The 17,578-nt window shown below is 36.1% G+C and overlaps 1 protein-coding gene across 10 annotated transcripts; it reads right to left on the reverse strand.

The window, feature by feature from the left end:
• Positions 1 to 424: 424 nt before the first annotated feature.
• Positions 425 to 16,985, reverse strand: LOC130974218 (chromatin modification-related protein EAF1 B-like). 10 transcript variants are annotated; one of them, XM_057898998.1, is made up of 25 exons: positions 16,646 to 16,985; positions 14,939 to 15,028; positions 14,807 to 14,839; positions 14,171 to 14,354; positions 14,034 to 14,088; positions 13,855 to 13,952; positions 12,329 to 13,718; positions 12,113 to 12,232; positions 11,700 to 11,957; positions 10,733 to 10,924; positions 10,346 to 10,426; positions 10,127 to 10,184; positions 9,516 to 10,024; positions 9,326 to 9,379; positions 8,438 to 8,495; positions 8,146 to 8,342; positions 7,981 to 8,034; positions 7,580 to 7,660; positions 7,044 to 7,193; positions 6,810 to 6,926; positions 5,496 to 5,596; positions 5,120 to 5,335; positions 4,648 to 5,029; positions 2,636 to 4,445; positions 425 to 1,135 (listed from the first exon to the last, which is right to left on the reverse strand). In XM_057898998.1, the coding sequence occupies exons 4-24, from the start codon at positions 14,311 to 14,313 to the stop codon at positions 2,718 to 2,720; spliced, it is 6,042 nt and encodes a 2,013-aa protein (XP_057754981.1). In that variant the 5' UTR covers positions 14,314 to 14,354; positions 14,807 to 14,839; positions 14,939 to 15,028; positions 16,646 to 16,985; the 3' UTR covers positions 425 to 1,135; positions 2,636 to 2,717. The 10 variants fall into 10 exon arrangements, with proteins under 10 accessions (XP_057754981.1, XP_057754988.1, XP_057754982.1 ...); XM_057899005.1 differs by lacking the exon at positions 14,939 to 15,028 and having other exon boundaries at positions 14,171 to 14,294; XM_057898999.1 differs by lacking the exon at positions 14,939 to 15,028.
• Positions 16,986 to 17,578: the final 593 nt, after the last annotated feature.

The following is a 17,578-nucleotide window of genomic DNA, read 5'->3' on the forward strand; positions in this document are numbered from 1 at the left end:
AATATTAGTTGTCGATAAATTTTCATTAGCTTTATAATATAAAGTTTAATGTAAAATTGACATGTATATATTCTTTTTCCAAGTCTCTTATGATTTAAGATTATAAAATTCAAACTGTTCCATTGTATTTTACTTTATATAAAGACAAAACAACAGTACGTTTATTATATAATGACGATGATACTGTTATACTATACTTGAGAAATTTATCATTATAGAATATTATTTTCGATTTACCATATCAAATTAAAATGTAAATCTGTGCATCACATAAATTTAATACTAGTTTGATTTAATTTATTATCAAATAAAATATAAAAATACTCATTTTTGTCTCTGCCCTTTGTCTTATTTTCAATGTCCTCTGCCTTAATTTCAATGTCATGTCTTCTCATGTTCTCAGAACTAACAACCTTAGAAACATTAACGTTCGTCGAGATTAGTGTAATGTCACACTCTAAATTAAAGAACACAGTATACAATGAAACCTTTGGCCATAAACATTATCGTAACCAGTTTCGCCCCTCATAACGGTTCAGATTCCGATTGAAGAAAACATGCTGTGTAAAAGTATTTTGATCTAAACCGTGCAATCTGCTGATCTACACAAGAACACGGATTAATTTTAACAGCTGCAACTAAGAAACTTAAAAATGGTTAGGAACCAGCTTGTTAGAATACCAAGGGAGATGTGGCAGCGACATTGGCTGGTGCATACATCAGAAATCTTCTATTCACAAAACGTTGAATTGGCTTTTGCTCATAAAAATGATTGCTATCCCAATCAACTGGGCAATAATACAGTCACTAATCTAGTAGAACAAAAAGAGGATGTTCCTCTGCTCAATAGCAGAAGAACAAATGAGAAGAGGGGAAACTACAAGGGAAAAGAAGAGACGATCCTGTACACAAACCTCTATATTCGTCTCTTTCCAAAACAAAACTAAAAAAAAGAGAAAAAAAAATAAAATGAGGAACCCTCTAAGAGCAGTGGTAATATACAAGACTTCTGGAACAATAATAACGTGTGGAATGACGCCTGCCATAGTAGTTTTGGTTGAGTCTTTAACAGGACCTGCAAAAAACAATGGATCTGTCTCCATAATCCAAAGCCCTTGTGATTAACCAGCATCATCTGCACAAAAACCATTACATAAGTAGTCATTTCTATTATATTTCTATTTCAATCCAACATGATAAAATAGAACTTTAGACGGAAAAAAAAAAGAAAAAGAACAAGATTCAGAGAGTTTTCATGCTTGTTTTACCACTACCTCAACATTTAACAAAAAATTATACCGCCGCCATACTGAAATGAAATAAAATAAATACACCAAAACCAAAAATAAACTGAACTTTCGGAAAATGACAGTGTACAACTTAATATAAATGTAACCACCAAACTCTGCCTAAAATCTGACGAGAATTATTACAAACCTTACAGAAAATAGAGTGAAAGGTCGCGTCTATAGATATCAACAAACCCCAAAATTTTCTACTTTGAAATTATATGCATAATATATCTAGAAAATATACCATGCTAGCAGGCATACAATAAAAAAGAAAACAGGATTAACACTCTGCTCCTAGCATATAAGTCAGTTGTTCCTTGAAAATTATTATCTATTAATCTTAATGATTATGAACTGCAAACAGTTATAACTGAGAGTTAGTGTTACATCCCCTGATGAAGTAAGGCTATCAGGAGAGAGAGGAATAGAAGCTTCTAACCCTCTCCAAGTCCTAAAAAAGTTAGGGCCTTGGGTATTATGTTATGCCCAAAGTCCACCATTGGGTAGTATGGAATGTTTAACGTATTTAAAGAGAATGGTTCTTCCCTCTTAATAGCTAGCTTTTAAGGTCTAGTTTTTGACTTTCCTTAGGAACTTTGCAATTGTATCAAAGCTTTGATTGTCCGCGCCATGGAAAAGACTACCTATAGCCTAGATTAAGGTAACTACCAAATAGTGATAACCGGTAGTGAAGTGGCAACTTCCAGGTCAATATCAATAAAGCGAACCCGCCATGGACGTCAGGTCTCCAGGGGCGGTAGTGAAGTGGCAACTGCCAGGTCAGTATCAATAAAGCGAACCCGCCATGGACGTCAGGTCTCCAGGGGCGGTTTATTGTTAAGAACTTGGATATTATGGATTAACCAAAGTCTTAAATTGGATAGTAAGGGATGCTTGATGTTGTATTTAAAGAGAGCGGTTCTTTCCCCTTAACAGCTAGCTTTAAGGTTTGGTTTTCCATTTTCCTTAGATACTTAACATTGCAACATACACGAGAGTTTTTAGTCGTCTTTAAAACATCATTAATCAGCACAAACAATGGGAAATCTATAGTTAAATATATATTATATTATTCCAAGATTCCCAGGCAAGTTCTAGATTGGCCACTAGAATGAAAACGAGTCTCCCTCCCACTTCTATTCCTTGGTTAACCACTAACATACCATCAAGGAAGAAACTTCAAATAACATTAGCACCAACTCAAAATCCTGAAATATAAATTCTTCAGATACCTCCAGAGCACAATTCAATGACCAAGCCACATAACTCTAGGTAAACCATATCTGCAATTCAATGTTCACTATATTTTCATATACAGGGTAAAGAGGAATCTATGTATATACCTGTACACTGCTGACAAAAGAGCATACAGATCCCAATCCTGAAAGAACCAAGCACAATTGGAGCAGCTATATCCATTTGAAATCATTCCACTTCAGAATTAGGTGAACGGATAAGCAAACTGCTCTGCCCTGGTTGTAAATGTTGCACTTGCTGCTGGGGTTGATGTTGCAAAGCCACATCTTTGGGAGAATGTCGCTCCTTATCTTGCTGCTGCTGTGGATGCTGATGTATTTCTGCTGGCTGATATGGCTGTTGAGACAGGACAGACTGTGTTGAAGACTTCTGTTGAGAAGGCAATGGCTGCTGCTGCCACTGCACCACAGCATTATGTGGCTGAGAAGGCAAGCTGGTTGATAACGATCTTGATACCACCCCTTGACTAATATTTGGTGGCTCACTTCCAGCTGAATTTCCACCAACAGGTGTGCCCCCAAAAGAGTTCACCTGTGTAACTAGATTGGAAATACCGGAATCAAATGGAGGTTCGGATGTTTTACATTGAGATGCCGTAGGAACAGCTGTTAGCTCACCAGCAGAATCCATACAACCCTGAGACATTGCAGTGTTAGTATTAAAATGTGAAGCACCGTTTGCAGGCTGCCGGTTGACTCTAGGGGAATCAGATTGAGATATGTTTGATGATTCAGAATGCACCTGATTGTTTTGTTGCAGCATTTTCTGAACATTTGATTGATTCTGATTAATTTGCTTAGACTCTGGCTGATACTGTAGCTTCAGTTGATGATGGTTAGAAGCAATAACAGAGGGCTGTGTAGGTGACGTTATATGAGATGATGGTGTTGGTGAAACTTGCCCTTGAATGCTACTATCAGAAGTAGATAATATTGGTTGCAATTGCTTTGATGAAGTGTTTGCTGGTCCAGATTGTTGTAGCTTTTGCTGCAACTGGGAATGATTTGAAGGAGCAGTACCCAATGGCTTCGAGGGTGGATTTGAATTCAAACCAGATCCAGGATAGTGGTTTTGGCCTTGCATCATCTGCATGACTTGGTCCCCTTTCTCAACAGTTTGACTTCCTGGAGGTATGGAGAGACCATTTAGATGTGTAGGATCAACAGAACGATTCTGGTGGGCCACCATGTTTCCTCTTCCAATTCCTTTCGGAACTTTACCTTGCTGTTGAGACTGTACATGCTGCGGCTGACTAGGATGCTGCCTACTAGGCTGTTGATACTGCCGCTGCTGTGCCTGACGTTGCCGTTGCTTCCCCGTTTGATTAGTCAACCCGCCAGCACCAGGATTCCTGCTGAATCCATGTTGTGCAAGGTGATGCTTCTGTTGTTGGTGCTGGGATGATATGGGAGTCATAGGAGGTGATGGTGTTACAGGGCAAAGAGATACTTGTTGAGATGAATTTTGTGGTTGCGCTTGGGGACTGTTCTGCATAGGTGATGATGATATGGGTGTCTGAGTTTGTGACTGAACATGTGGAATCAGTGAATTTGATGAGGCAAACTGCTGCTGCTGCTGCTGCAGATAACGCTGCTGTTGCTGTAGTTGCCTTTCTTTTGCCAATCGGAATGCATAAACTTGTTGCTGTGAATTCGTAGCATGATTAGGACCTTGAAGATGAGGATGAGAATTGCTGAGATGGGTCTGTTGCTGGGACAACTGATGCTGCTGCTGGGCATGAGCAGGGTATGCTTGAACAGGTGGTGGATTTGTCTGATTATTAAAAGCAGAACTCATCCCACTAAAAGCTGGAACACCTTGACTGTTCCCTTGGCTGACCTGCATTGGTAGTTCTGGAACCATCATTTGCCTTTGATGTTCTTGATTGTGGCCAGGCTAACGAGAAGGGAGAATAAATTAGCTAATGAAAAAGTGAAAATAGAAGACCAACTTGTATTATACAACTGGATAATTAAGTTGAAAGAGGCTATTCAAAACCAACTAGGATGCCTGTTGCACATAAATGTCATGTTTTCCAAAACTGTTATATCAGCACTGGAACCAATTAAAGCCTATATGGAACAACAACACTCCTTACCCTCATCATATGCAGAGCCTCACGAGGTCTAAGCATTGAGTTGCCTGGTCCGGCACCAACTCCAGTGTTCACATTTACGGGGCTTGGCAACCCCACCATACTGGAAGAAATCATGCCCCCAGAGCTGAGCATCGATGATGATCCCATCCCTTGAAACCCCTGCCTTGGCATTGCAATGCTTCTGTTCACCCCACCCATCATGCCCATACCATTTCCACCAGCCAACATGCGAACACCACGATCACTTCCGGAATGAGTTCCAGGAACTGACATGCTAGATTGCTGCATGTTTCTGCCAGACATCATCTGATTATATTGTTGTATTCTCTGCTGTTCTTCTGCTGATAAAGGTGAGGTTCTTGGAACTCCATATCTGCTATCCCTGAAAAATTAAGCCCTAAGCTGTTGAATAACTTAATATGATATGCATATATAATTCGACAGTAAGAGTTGGGCAATATAATGTGCATACCTGACAGAGGCAGTCAACGGACCAGATAGTGAAGACAAGTTATTTCCAAGACCCATACCAGAAGACGGTGTAATAGGAGAGTTCAACCCAGAAGTTGTAAGGGCTGATGGTACAGAACCATGATTTGATAATGGTAAGCCGCCAGCATGAGAACCTTGATACCCAATGGATAGGAGCTCTGGGCTTGTTGCATTTGAATCACAGAGATCAAGCGGCCTTCAACCAAAAAAAATTAAAAATTCTTGGGAAACCGAAACAAAAATTTGAAATGAAAACATTACAACGTAATCCTTTGATACCACCAAAGACAAAATGGCTTAGTTATGAAACATATACACTACTAAAAAATACAAAACTAAAAACTAACAGAACTTACGTTAAAACACCTCCATTCAAGTTGTTTGGGCAGACTTGAGAAAGAGCAATCATATGTGAATTATGGACAGGTGCTAATTGTTTTATATCCTGGTTATCATTCTGCATTTAAGTGAAAAATACTTGATCAGTTATGTCTAAAAGAGAGAAAGAAAAAGGGAACGCACAACTTAGTTACTTTTAAATTGCTACCATCTTCCTATAATTATAATCCACAATGTTGTTAAGAAATAAACAGACGAAGCATAATTTATTAGTGCATTTCCCACATCAATAACCACCATGGGAAATCATGGGTGTGTCACAAAATAATAGCTTTACAAGTGGTACTGTTCGGTAGGCAGCAAATCCACACTCAAAAAGCAGTATGAAGATATACCACAAAATAATGACTAAACACAATTCCCAACATATTATTAACCAACTACAAGTATGGAAACATTCAGGAGTTAAACCAGGAGATACAGCAGAGGTGAAATTCAGAAGGTAACAAAGAAAAAATAAACAAATAGATAAAGAATAAACTGCTAAAGATTTGAATGTTAGGAATTTTACCTATGAAAGATGTAAACAAACCTAATCTTTGATGGGTATTGAATTAGCTTATATTTTTCATGGTTAGAATTGTGAACGCTTAAATCTTTACAGTAAAAAATGGTTAGTTTATAGTTAAAAACAAGGTTGCAAAATTACGAAGAATCAAACATGAAAGACAAACAAATTAAAAGATGTTAACATTGAAAAAGGAACAAGAGATGTATAAGATTGGAGCAACAAACGAGTTAGTTCCTTTAGAATATTATTATAAGGCTGATTATAATTCTAGTGGTAATAATACCACTCCTAGCATCACTACAAGTAACTGAATTAACTGGATTTTCATTAACCACGATAAAATGGAAAACTTATATCAAAAGCAACTGCTTACAAGAATGAAGTAATGAACCACTCATCACCAAAGTTTGGGCACGTTTAAGTAATTAGCTTATTTAACTTTTATTGCAGGGAAGTTCCAGAACATAGCTTACAAATAGGTTGATGTGTCTATACTTTAGTGGTACTTTTAGAAATGGTTCTTGGGACATTAAATATCTTAACATCCCTAAAGAAACCAAAAATAGCATTGGATGTCCCAAATTGTTAACGGGGGATGCTTGTGTACTGAGCTACCCTTTATATCCAAAAGAGCTAAAAATGTGACTTTAATTATCCACGCAAGCCCTTAATAACTTAAAAGTGTTTGCAAAAATTAACTACCATTTTTTGAATTTCATTTGCACCTTAGACTGTCTAATAAAATTCTTTTGATTCAAACCTGATTCCTACGGTAATCATTCCTCTGCCCAATCTTTATGATTTTATCAAAATGAGATTTCAGGGTATCCTCCTCCATTGGCTCTCGCAAACGTTGGAACAACTGCCTGGCACTACCCTGCTAAGCATTGAAGCGAATCCACACAGTCAACGCTATGATTAAATTGACAGGATGATTCAGAAACACGAGGAAAAATAAAAAAAAAAATCAAAATAAAAAAACAAGAAATAATACGAGGAATAGTGCCTTTGGAATTCCTGGGAGTGTAGATGGATAAGACTGAGAAGATCCCGAGTCTTCAGCACTATCAGCACCATCGCCAGCAGTTCTGTCCATTAAAATCTTGTGGCGCTCCTTGCATTCTTTTGGCTTCCGAAAGATACACTGGAATTTTTGCAAAATTTAATTTCGTAAGTGACAATTCAAATAAGACATAAATAATTCGCCAAGTAAATTAATACAAAAAAGAGAAGGGGGAAAATTCTCGGATTCATGACAAATATGGCGAAGAAGTTCATAGGGTATTTCTTTCATGGATAAAATACAGAATACATACTAGTTTTCTTCCTTTGAACCAAGAGGAAAATATCACCACTACTATTGTAAAAATTTCCACTCTTAATTACTAAACATATAGTTTTCCGATAATGCTGCAGATGTCAGGTGGAGCCAACAAAATTTTTTCCAACATAATTTTTGGCAGTATTGCACGCATAATTCAAGTGGTCATATTATAATAAATGAATAAAAGCATATTTATAAATCATTACCTTGAATTGAAGAGCACTGTTGATAGCATCACTTACAAGCTCCCAATTTGGACCCATATCATGCACCAAGACAACAAGTGCCTGAAATAGAGCAGAATAGAGATAAGCCTTTCATTCATGTTATCGTGATATATATATATAAAGTGAGTAATGCTACACATCCAAATCTTATGAACCATCTTGATTGGACTTTGGTTAACAAAAGGACTTGGATATGTAGCATTATATATATATATATATATATATATATATATATATATATATATATATATATATATATATATATATATATAAACTAAGCCTTTCCCCACTGGGTGAGATTGGCTACATGGACCATAAGTTGAACTCTTTGTCACAAACAGCATAATGTAAAAGATAAAGATAGTGAATCAACCACAAACCTGGTCTTCAAATAGTGACCATGGGGTTCCAGAACCAGGCTGTCCAGCAGAGACCTATAATAACAACAACAACAACAACAACAATAATAATAATAATAATAATAAGCTAAGTAAGATAATAGAACAAATTCTTTACCACAAGACCAAAATTCAGACAAAAGTTACCTTCAGTGCTTTGGATTTCCTGCCCCTGTCACGTCCGCTAATTATCCTAATAAATTTACTTGGGTTGGACATGTTGCTCATTTGTGAAGCAGCTGGGGAAGGAATAGAATTAGTCACTGGAGCAATATTGTCAAAATTGTTATCAAGCGATTGCTTCATCGTCTTTGGCTTCTTCACATTATGTTGCCCATATAAACCTTCAGAACATGAAGTTGAATATGCAAAGCATGAAAACATAAAATACACGTGTAAGCAATACATTAAAATATAATCAGATAACAAGCTGTTTTACCACTACTACCATTGGATTCAAAGTGATGGCTATCCAATCTCTTCTTTGAATGATCCCTCTGCAGTGTAGAGCAAAAAAGGGTTATTCTATTAGTAACTAGTGATTCTATCAATCCACAATTTTTTCACTATTTTATTGGAAAATTAACTTTGATTTTATCTCTTTATGGTAAATACAGAAATTGAAACAAAGGTATTTTGAGAAAAGCTTAATATTTGATACGAACTTTACTAAATAAAAAACAATGTAACCTTCCCACGATCAGCTCCCTACTCAACCTCTCCTACCCCCTTTTCATTACACCATTTCAGCAGCGATACATCCCCTTTCTAAAAGGAAACCAGCATATCAAAAGCTATGAATTATAGGTGCAGAACAACGTTTCCCGATAGAATCAGAGACATTATGTTACCACCATTTAGAATAAACAAAGTAAAACATATTAGAAAATTTGCATCATTGATTATGACCAAAAATTGAATAACTGGGAGCATACTAGATTACTCTGCCCAATTACACTTCTGTAACAATCTATATTACAAATTTGTACAATTACTCTCCCCTCTCCCATACTAGATTTTAGAATGAGGAAGCTTTCATCTTTTTCACCCAATATTAGCATCCATTAGATAGTTATCCTATTAATATTTGTTGCGTATGCTTTGGTGCATGCATGAATATCACCATTTTAAAAAAAGTAAAAGCCTGTGAAATATAACATTTACCAATAATGGAGGATCAATAGTATTCCATATTGATAATGATAACTATGTTTTAAGTTCTATTTTAGTTTTCCTGCTTTGATTTGCTCTCATATTAAATTGACCCAAAAAGATTATTTTCAGCATGTAGAACAATTGGAATGGAATCAAATTAAAATAGAATTACCTGTTCATTTAGAGCAACAGAATCCAATTGCCATGCCGGATCATATGTAGAACCCTGAGAAATAATTATTAAGCAAATACAGCTTAAGTATAGCTTTAAAAAATAAAGTGAAACAAGCTGCACATGTCATCCAGCATGAAGTACTATACAGACTTTGAATTAATTAAACAAAAATAAAGGTTTTTATTACCGAATTTTTTAGCTTTTTCTTCTTTGTTTTAACAGATGTTTCTGCACAATCAAAAGGCAATGGCTTCTCAAATTCTCCAGCTGACTCCACCTCCACACTTTTCTGGATTTGTGATCCATGTAAAGTACTCTGTTCATCCTGAAAGGAACTGGTATCTCCACTCGAAGCATCTGTCTTAGCTTGAGCCTGTGCTGTCCCGCTGACCCCCGAGAAAGGACTCACAACTCTCTGCCTAGAAGCTGTACGCATGCGTTTTATTGGTATTGGGCCAACATGTAAACTACCAGGCCTTTTTCCAAACAGCGTGGATGGCTGAGTTCCAGTTGTATAGCGTGCATAAGGCAAATCAGCTCCAACTTCACTGGACCTATTAGTGTAAGACTTTATCCTGTTTTTATGCCGTTTCTGTAAAGATTTCGGTGGTCTGCTACCATCATAAGCAGCAGCCAAATAGTAAGTACTGGTTTCTGCTTCATCCTCATCATATGCAATCTCTTCAGATCCAAAATCTACATTTAAATTTAAAAAAAAAAAATTTAAAGTGTCATGCATTTCAGAAAAATGTACCAATGCACCTGTAAATCAAATAATCTGAATATTCTCAGTAGTACCTGCTGGGGTGTCATACATAGATGTTTCAACCTCCTCCTGAATGCTACTACCAGTTTTCTGAAAAGTTTCATTTTATTAGTACCCATATATCAGAATAATATAAGAGAATCAAGCTGTCAACCAATATCATAAACTAATGACTTGAATGCTCTTCCTGAAATAGCAAACCATCCATGAGCCTTGAGATGGTAAGAAAGTATATATGAACATAAATGTACCTCGCATTGTAGAAAGTGAGATTCAACAGATTTTCTATATGATTCCATGGCAGATGGAGGAACCGTGTAGAAAAGACTTTCCTGGAAATTACAAACATAGCAAGTGAGAAGTGTCATCTGTTTAGAATATCCAGGAAATATATCTCAACAGTTTTCTTACTCTAGTGAAGTCAATTAGAAAAAGTAAAGTGCATGAATCTTATTCAAACAGCCACAATCACTGGACTTCATTAAATAATAATTTTAAAAAGTAAATAAAAAAAGGAATAAATTTAACTAACATGTTGCTAAATAGAGAGAGAAAGAGGGGGGCCAGTAACCGACATTCAAAATTAAACCCAAAATTAAATAGCTAATCAAATAAGTATAGGTTAAGTGTGCCCATACTTCTGAAAGATTATCCTCCCATGACATGTCCACAGTCCCAGAGTCAGATATCTTCTCAGGTGTTGTGGGTGCTTCAGCTTGAGAGGATCTTCCATGAGATCTATTATCCTTTAGAAAATTCAATGCATATGCACGAACTTTAAGTGCAGCTTTCTTTACATGATGTTGTCCTTCCATGTATTTGCTTGCCTCCTGTCAAAAGCAAATAAAATTCAAGCAATATAAACAAATAGCTCATAATATAAAACAATACTACAAAGTTAACCTAACGAGGCAAAGGATGTTAAAGTATCATATCATATAACGTAAAACAACCAAATCATGATGACCCAACATAAATAAAACCAAATCATGCAAAGGTTCTCAGCATCTAATGCATCTTACAAGTTGAAAAACAGGCTCCCAAATCACTTTAGTATTTATCATCATAGGATGCCAACAATGCCCAAACAGAAAAAGGCAAAAACATGTAATTTAAAATAAATAAATAAAAACAATATATATATATATATATATATATATATATATAAAGAAAAAGAAAAATCATGTATGGATAATGAACCACTTGAAACCAAATTTCTATGTGAGATTCAGATGTCATCTCCAATCTCTAAAATCTAAATAAAGAGAGGGTTGCATTGTGAAATTTACTTTCCCAGCCCTAAGGTGTAAATAATATGAATACTTAATTGCATTGAGCATAATAATGTCCACTCATTTTTATACATTAGTTCCACTCAGTAGAAGAGTTCAGACTAAAACCAAAAACATGCACACCAAGTAATCTTTCCAAGTTAACATGATCAGAAAGTCCTAGTGCAAAAGCAATATACGTGTAGCTAGCATCAATTGACTCCTGAATGGACATCGTGTTAAATAGCAACTAATCAAACAAATTGTATATTGAAAGTGACAAAGTGCAGAATTATTTCTTTTTCATTTATAGAGCAAGAGTCATGGCAATAACCAGAACTGTATCAGAATTTCTTCTATTGTCCCTAGATGCTTCACTTGAATCAACAGTCCCAGACTCAACCAAACCACCAATTAGGTTATCGTCGGCATCACACTCAACTGAATGCCAAAACTGCATGACAGCTTTTGCTATGTTGTGAGACAAGATTTTCATTCCCAGACTTTTGTTTTGTTTTTCAGATCTTAATCGGGAGGTAAAAGAAGCTCGATGACACAATTGAGCAGCAGCAGTCATCTTCCAAAGACGCTCCTACAAATAAATTTTAGCAGGAAAAGAAAGAGCAAAGAAAATCAAGTACCATTATTTCCTATGAAGGTTAATATTGTTATAGTTCTGAAAACAAAAAGGAACCAACAACAGGTTAAGGAGAACAAGCAATTAATTGTACGTCCAGCAAATAATACCTGGGCAAAATCATTTGCCAACCATGCCATTTCCTCAAGGAGAAAACCCCAATGAGATTTTTGGTAGTTCTGTGTGGGCAACGTGTGAATTGATAACTCAGCAATCCTCCTCCGCTTAACCTGATTAGCATATCACATCAAAGCTTATAGTTCACCAAACAAGCACCAACAACTTAATTTTGCCCTAGTCACTAGAAAACAGGACAAAATGCATACCTCTATAGTTCGTGCTTCTTCTAAAATAGAATCTTCACGAGCCTTGTCTGTTAGCTTCAACTGGTATGTAGAACAAGGTTGATAACCAGGCTGAGCAGCAGTGACTGTTTCAGCTGAAGCAGTTTGAGGAGTCTCTGAAATTGACCTATCCATAATAACTTGATGCCTGTCAGATCTGCTTTCCTTGACATAACAGGAATGATCCACCAAGACACCACTTTCCTCTTTACCAGATTTTGATACTGTAGAATCATTGTCATGCACTCCCTCCATATTGGAAGAATCATTCACCATGTTTTTCATGCAAGAGTTATTGATAAGGATCTCATTGTCACTTTTGACCATTTGACCAGAATTATTTTGAAAACCATCAACATGTTCATCAGCAACAGTAGAACCACTTTCGCCAGCATTAGTCATATTCCTTTCATTCAAAACTTCACAACCGGTTGAATACAGTTTCATCTCAAACTCTGATGGATGATAAATGGTACTTCCATTTGCTTCAACATTCTTTGTATTGGTACACAAATCACTATCATTATGTACATCTCTAGCTAAACTAGTTTGTGTGTAGGACTCTGAATCGAAATACTTCATGCCTAGTGCATCATTGGCATTTTGGCCTTCTTTTGGTGCACCTTTCTTGTCTACTTTCAAGTTACCAAATCCATTTGGCTGACCAGAACAAGACTCATTTCCTGGTGGTGTAGTAGATACAGAAGGTGGAGGATCAAGATCAGCTGAAGCTGCTGGTGGGTCCTTCTCTTCAACCACATTTGCTTCCCCAGGAGGCACAATAATAGGTTTTTGTGAAGCATCATCCTGAGAAGGTAGAATAGATTGATCCTTTAAGTTTCTTCTATATGAGGTAATGTCCAATTTGTCTTCAGGAACACTAGCACTACCAATAGTTTGATGAGCCCGGACACCAGGCAATTCATTATCCACCGGATGATTAGTTGTCTGATTGTTAGTTATCTCACCATTTGAACTAGCAGGCTTTGTCTTAGAAACAGAAGGCACAATGTGCTCCTTTTGTTTGTTTGCATCCGATAGTAACCCTTTCCCATCCCTTGAAGCACCCCGACCATGATTTGGTCTGGACCTGTTCCTTCGAGCATATGGGCGGAAAATAGCAGAATCTTCCGTCTCCTTAGCAATTTGAGTCCCACCAATTTGAGAAGACTGTTCTGATGGTGCAATATTATTCCTTTTACTGGAATGTAGAGAACGCTTTTCACCTTCGGCCAACTCATTTACACCATCAAAAAGTAAGAGGTTATCAGCAGTATTTGGTTCACTAAGAGAAGGAGCCCCTGGTCGAGCACTACTATCAACAGAGTCACCATGAGGAGAAGCAGTCAATGCAAAACTACCTTTAGCTTCACTGTATCATATTTGCCAAGATATGAGAAAGAAGACAAGTAGCATTTAGCAAATTAATACACGAGACATTCATAAACAAGTAGCATATACAGTTAATGAAATATAAAAAATTAAAACAATGAAGTACAGTAAAAAACCTGGTCACCAACTGCTCATGGTGCTGATCAGTGAATGATGTAGACTGTACACTAACTGAAGCAGCATTTCCAAACTTAAAGTCCAGCGGATTCCCACCCTGCACTTACAGATGCAGGTTATGAACATTTACAATAAATTGTTCATGAATATATCATGGAAATTATTAAAACTTTCATACTTTCTCAAGAAATTCTAATTCCCTTCTCCTTTCTTCACGAACGTCATACTCCTGTCTGTTATAAACATGCAAGAGTTATTCTTGAGCATAGGACTAGACTGATAGACAAAAAAAATGGTGGGTAGAAACATTCTCACCTAAGCTCTGCTTGAGCCTTCTCAATAGCTGCTCGGCGCGGAGAGGTTTTCAGACCTATACCAACTCCACCATCAACAACTCCTCCCATGGAATCAACCTCAGCATTTACAAGGAGAGCAGAACCTGAGTTACATCCATGCATTCCCACCCTTAAAATCCAAGGGCATCACTTCCCATCTAAAACTAAATGAAAAAAGTGTAAAGAAAGATGGTAAATAGTTGCCTAATCCAATTACAAAGGGCAACTCCAAGGATGCAAAAGTTCTTGGCAACCAAACAGAAACTAAAGTTACCACTGTTTTACCACTATTTGACAAGAAATGCATGAGACGCCTAGAAACAACTTAAAAATAAATAAATAAATTAACTTCAAATGTTTCCCTTAGTAGGAAGTTTCAACTAGGTGACTAGCAAGTCAGCAAGGTTTAGGACAACTTAATTCACCACATCTGGCTGATATACTATCATGCATGAAGGACCATAGTTACATGGAACGCAATACATTCAGGTACAGGAACGGGTATGCGGTACGCCATATATAAAATATTTTACGTGGAAAATATATATCTGACGTTCCAGTATGCAGATGAATTGGAACGCGGTACACATGAAATGGTACACAGTATGCTACCTACCTGGTGAATTCAGGTAACTATGTGAAGGACCACCTAGCAAATGGAGGTGTAATTATGTATCAGGATATCAGCAAACAAAATAATTCCAGAATGTTAATATTTCTAAGCATTCAGGAATAAACAGCCCCTAACCAGAATTTGCAGTTTCCTCATTTTAATTATCAAAGAAGTAAGAGTAAAATTGAGATTACATGGCAGTTCACTTTATTTCTACAAAATTACCTGTAAAATGGTTCTATCTGTTAGTAGCTGAAAATATTCTCAAAAAGTAATACTGTAATTTAATTATTTAATTATAATAATGAAAATGAAAACAAGAAGAAAGTGATGAGCATTTGGTGCATATATATAATGCACCAAAATTTCAGTACTTCAGTAGGAATGCTTCAATAATTGTACATTAGGCATCAATTAAGCAATCTTTTTAACTAAAGATGAATATCATTAAGAAGGGCGGAAGAATGTTACGGCATCAATTGAGAGAACATTTACTAAATGATATGACATCTTTAAGAAAAAAAGAAAAATCAACCAAGCTTGCAAATGAAAATACTAGGTCCTCTACACAGATCTCTCAAAAATAAATAAACACTAAAGCATGCTTCACCATTTGGTGAAAGCTCAAACACCTTTTGATATATGATAACCGATGGTAAAATGCAGGAACGAAAAGAAATTAAAAGATGATGACTAAATTATCCGCAAGTCGCCTAATTATATCCATATCCATTATTCATTAAGTAAGCAATAAGCATAACCTACAGTACTTGTAATTAATAGCAGATAGAGGCTCTTAGCAATGAGCCAAAATTCCACCATGGAAATATGGCGGATGGTGGAAGGCATGACAACTGCCCCGCCGCCCCCCCGGGGGGGGGGGGGTTGTGTAATTGTATATACAGATAATAGATTACAATAATTATAAATTCATCCTACAAATACAAAAACAAAAATAAAACAAAAATAAAAAGGAGCAGAAGCCAGAAGTTGATATATAGAAGAACGATATCTAATTATCTATTATATAGAAAGAAACAAAAAAAGGAAGAACAAAGGAACGAGAGAAGAATAAATGTGTAATACACATTATACTACAGCGGTGTATCCATTTATAATAATTCTTCGTAGCGCAGTGGTGTAGCACCCCTATAGTTGTTTTTTTATAACACTGCCTATATACAGTACTACATACTACAAGAAAGTCAAGAAATGTCAAAATAATATGCAAGTATAAAGAAAAAAGGAAGCTCCAGCAAAAATTATTTTTACAGGAAAAGGAAATGCAAGACCAGAATGAAGTAGCACACTAGCAGCACAACCACAAACAAAATTCTGAAATGAGACCAACAAAACTATAGAAAAAATAAAAGAGGAGGGAAAAAAAACTATGGTAGGTATCACGTTAAGTACTAGTCACTAAACTCATTAACACATATAGTGACCAAATGTTGCATGCATGAAAAGGTTGCCGCCAATGATTCCCTTATATACTCAAATTGTCATAATCAAATATTTATATATGCTTCAAATTACTAGCTCCCTACTAAAATATCTGCATCCTAATTTGTTTCCCAAATAGGGCAAAAATCTTCCCCACATTTAACGACACGTGAATGCATCATCCCATAAACGGACACAAACTCCAGGCGCGAACCCGAGCCCCATTCCAACACAATGCATAATACAGTCGCAACGAGAAGAAACACTGCAACATTCGCCCCCAACAAATTAAAACCCTAACCGCACTCATTTGCACGAAATTCCCCAATTCAACAAATTCTAGGGTTTCTAGGACAGTAAGGAATGGCAATAGAACAACAATTAAGGGCAGAATAACACCTGAGCGCGCGAAAACGGTCGCCGAAATTTGAAGCTAGGGCACAATTCGAGGCCGTCCCAACTCGAAATTCCTCTCTCCTAGGGTTTTGGAAAAAGGGGATTGTTCCTTCGTTTCACCAGAGTGATACCAAATTTGCCAAAAAAACTAAAGTTTGGGCACAAATGCCAGCCATGAAAAGGGTTAATTGGAATCGTGGGTGGAGCAATTGGGGTTCCAGTTTCTCTCTCCAGGACTTGAAGAAGAGGGGTGGTTTTATTGTTATTTGTTGTTTTGTGTTTCGAAGTGAGAGAAAGAGGGAACTATGCGACCTCCGCTAGAGAGTGGCGTGGGCTTTGGGGCATGAAGACGACTCACGAAAAATGGACGTTCATTTTGGGCTTTTTATTCATTAATAAATAAATACAAATATATTTTTCTTTTATTTTCTTCCTGCAAATTAGTATATGATTATGATTATGATTTTGATTGAATCAAAATGGAATTGTTCCTATTAAATTGCTATGCATAATATGCAAAATTCTGATAATGTTATCATTCAATCAAATATTAATGCTTATATGATTTGTAAATATTAAGAAATAGATCACATTTTTTGCAACCATATCAATATATTAATATTTTTTATGTATATAAACTGAGTTTATTGTTTTAAATTGGTATTTGGTCCCCTAATTTTGTATGTTGATTTGATTTAAGACCATAATTTATAGATTATAGTAAAAAATATCATTATGCTTATCAAATTTTATAAAATTCAAATATTAATAAATATATACATAATTATCATAATCGAATCGATAATTAAATTGATTAAAACTCCTAAGTCATTAGATTATTGATTTAACTAGTGAATTAAAAATTAAATCGATCGATCCGATTATAAATAAATAATTATATAAAATTTTATTATTATCTTTATAATTAGTGTCTTT

This window comes from Arachis stenosperma, chromosome 4, assembly GCF_014773155.1.
Source record: "Arachis stenosperma cultivar V10309 chromosome 4, arast.V10309.gnm1.PFL2, whole genome shotgun sequence".
In the NCBI taxonomy this organism is placed as follows: Eukaryota; Viridiplantae; Streptophyta; class Magnoliopsida; order Fabales; family Fabaceae; genus Arachis; species Arachis stenosperma.

Excerpts from the sequence above, each read along its gene's own strand:
- LOC130974218 (XM_057899000.1), bottom strand. The coding sequence starts at position 14,313 with ATGCATGGATGTAACTCAGGTTCTGCTCTCCTTGTAAATGCTGAGGTT. Across the intron at positions 13,953-14,033 it reads AATTAGAATTTCTTGAGAAA|GGTGGGAATCCGCTGGACTT; the intron begins GTATGAAAGTTT and ends CTGTAAGTGCAG. Across the intron at positions 10,185-10,345 it reads CTCACTTTCTACAATGCGAG|AAAACTGGTAGTAGCATTCA; the intron begins GTACATTTATGT and ends GAAACTTTTCAG.